Source organism: Spinacia oleracea, chromosome 3 (assembly GCF_020520425.1).
Source record: "Spinacia oleracea cultivar Varoflay chromosome 3, BTI_SOV_V1, whole genome shotgun sequence".
NCBI classification, from domain to species: Eukaryota; Viridiplantae; Streptophyta; class Magnoliopsida; order Caryophyllales; family Amaranthaceae; genus Spinacia; species Spinacia oleracea.
Genome location: NC_079489.1, coordinates 40,056,033 through 40,057,273, shown reverse-complemented (window position 1 = coordinate 40,057,273; position 1,241 = coordinate 40,056,033). Strand labels below are relative to the sequence as shown.

The following is a 1,241-nucleotide window of genomic DNA, read 5'->3' as shown; positions in this document are numbered from 1 at the left end:
ACCCCAAGTTATACTGCCAATTTCACGAAGACATAGGTCATGACACCAAAGATTGTAGGAGTCTGAAAAGTTCCTTGTACGGACTAGCAGCCAAAGGACATCTGAGAAATTACTTGCATAGGAACACCCATGGCACAGGGAGAGTCATTACAAGAAGAACAAATCACACGTCTCAGCTGGAGAGGAAAACAAAACTGATGGGGGATTTGTAGCTGTCATATCAGGAGGCCCAGCGTTTAGGGGATCCACCATGAGGGGACAAAGAGACTATACTCAGAGGCTGGGACAAGTAATTCTCTCGAGGAAATCAACAATGGGCCCTTTCCCAAGAACTGAAATTTGCGAATCCGATGGTGGACGCATAGCCACTCCACACGATGACCCGCTGGTCATGGAGATCAAGATCTCTAACATGAGAGTAAAACATATACTTGTGGACACTGGAAGTTCATCCGATATCATGAGTATGGAATGTCTAAACCGCCTGACTCATGACCCAAAAGCTACTGAAACAATTCATTATCCCATAATTGGTTTTGGGGGAAGCATCATACACCCTGTGGGAGTCATATCATTATCTGTGAGAATAGGAGGACGCAATGATGGAAGAAAGATGAATGTGAACTTCCTGGTTGTCAAGGACCTTACGGCATACAATGTTATCTTGGGACGCCCTACCTTGAACAAGATTAAAGTTGTGGTGGTCACCCATCTAATTCTCTTAAAATATGTATGCGAGGATGGGGCGATAGGGACTATTCACGGTGATCAGCAATAAGCACGAGACTGCTATTTAACCACCCTCAATCTGTCAGCATGGAAGAAGGAGCAAGCCAAAACCGGAGTCAAAAGGAAGCATGAAGAAGAGAGTCTCACAAATATTGTGGAAGGCATTCCTGTGAAGACTGAGAAAAGTGGCTAAAAGCCATCCCCACCAAATAGGCTATTATGTAAGAGCCAACTAAATGGCCAATATATGTAAGAGCCAACTAAACGGCCAATGTTTGTAAGAGCCAACTAAACGGCTAATATTTGTAAAGCGACAACAAGACGGCCGATATTTCGTAAAAGCCAGATGGTCAAATATCTGAGCTAAATATGAATATTTATATTTCTGTCATCAAATTAAGTTCAAAGTTTGACTATTCACTAAACTACAACAGTGCGTCAATAAATATTGACTACTACACGCGAAAAGACGTCAAAAAGTGACTCTTATTCAATAAATATTGACACCTCAC

At 42.3% G+C, this 1,241-nt stretch overlaps 1 protein-coding gene across 1 annotated transcript; it reads left to right on the top strand.

The window, feature by feature from the left end:
- Positions 1 to 250: 250 nt before the first annotated feature.
- On the top strand, positions 251 to 778 carry LOC130469647 (uncharacterized). The gene has a single exon (XM_056839043.1). It carries the CDS (start codon positions 251 to 253, stop codon positions 776 to 778), a length of 528 nt encoding a protein of 175 aa, XP_056695021.1.
- The last annotated feature ends 463 nt before the right edge of the window (positions 779 to 1,241 follow it).

Bases quoted from the DNA above. Each gene is read 5' to 3' on its own strand.
- LOC130469647 (XM_056839043.1), top strand. From the start codon at position 251: ATGAGGGGACAAAGAGACTATACTCAGAGGCTGGGACAAGTAATTCTC.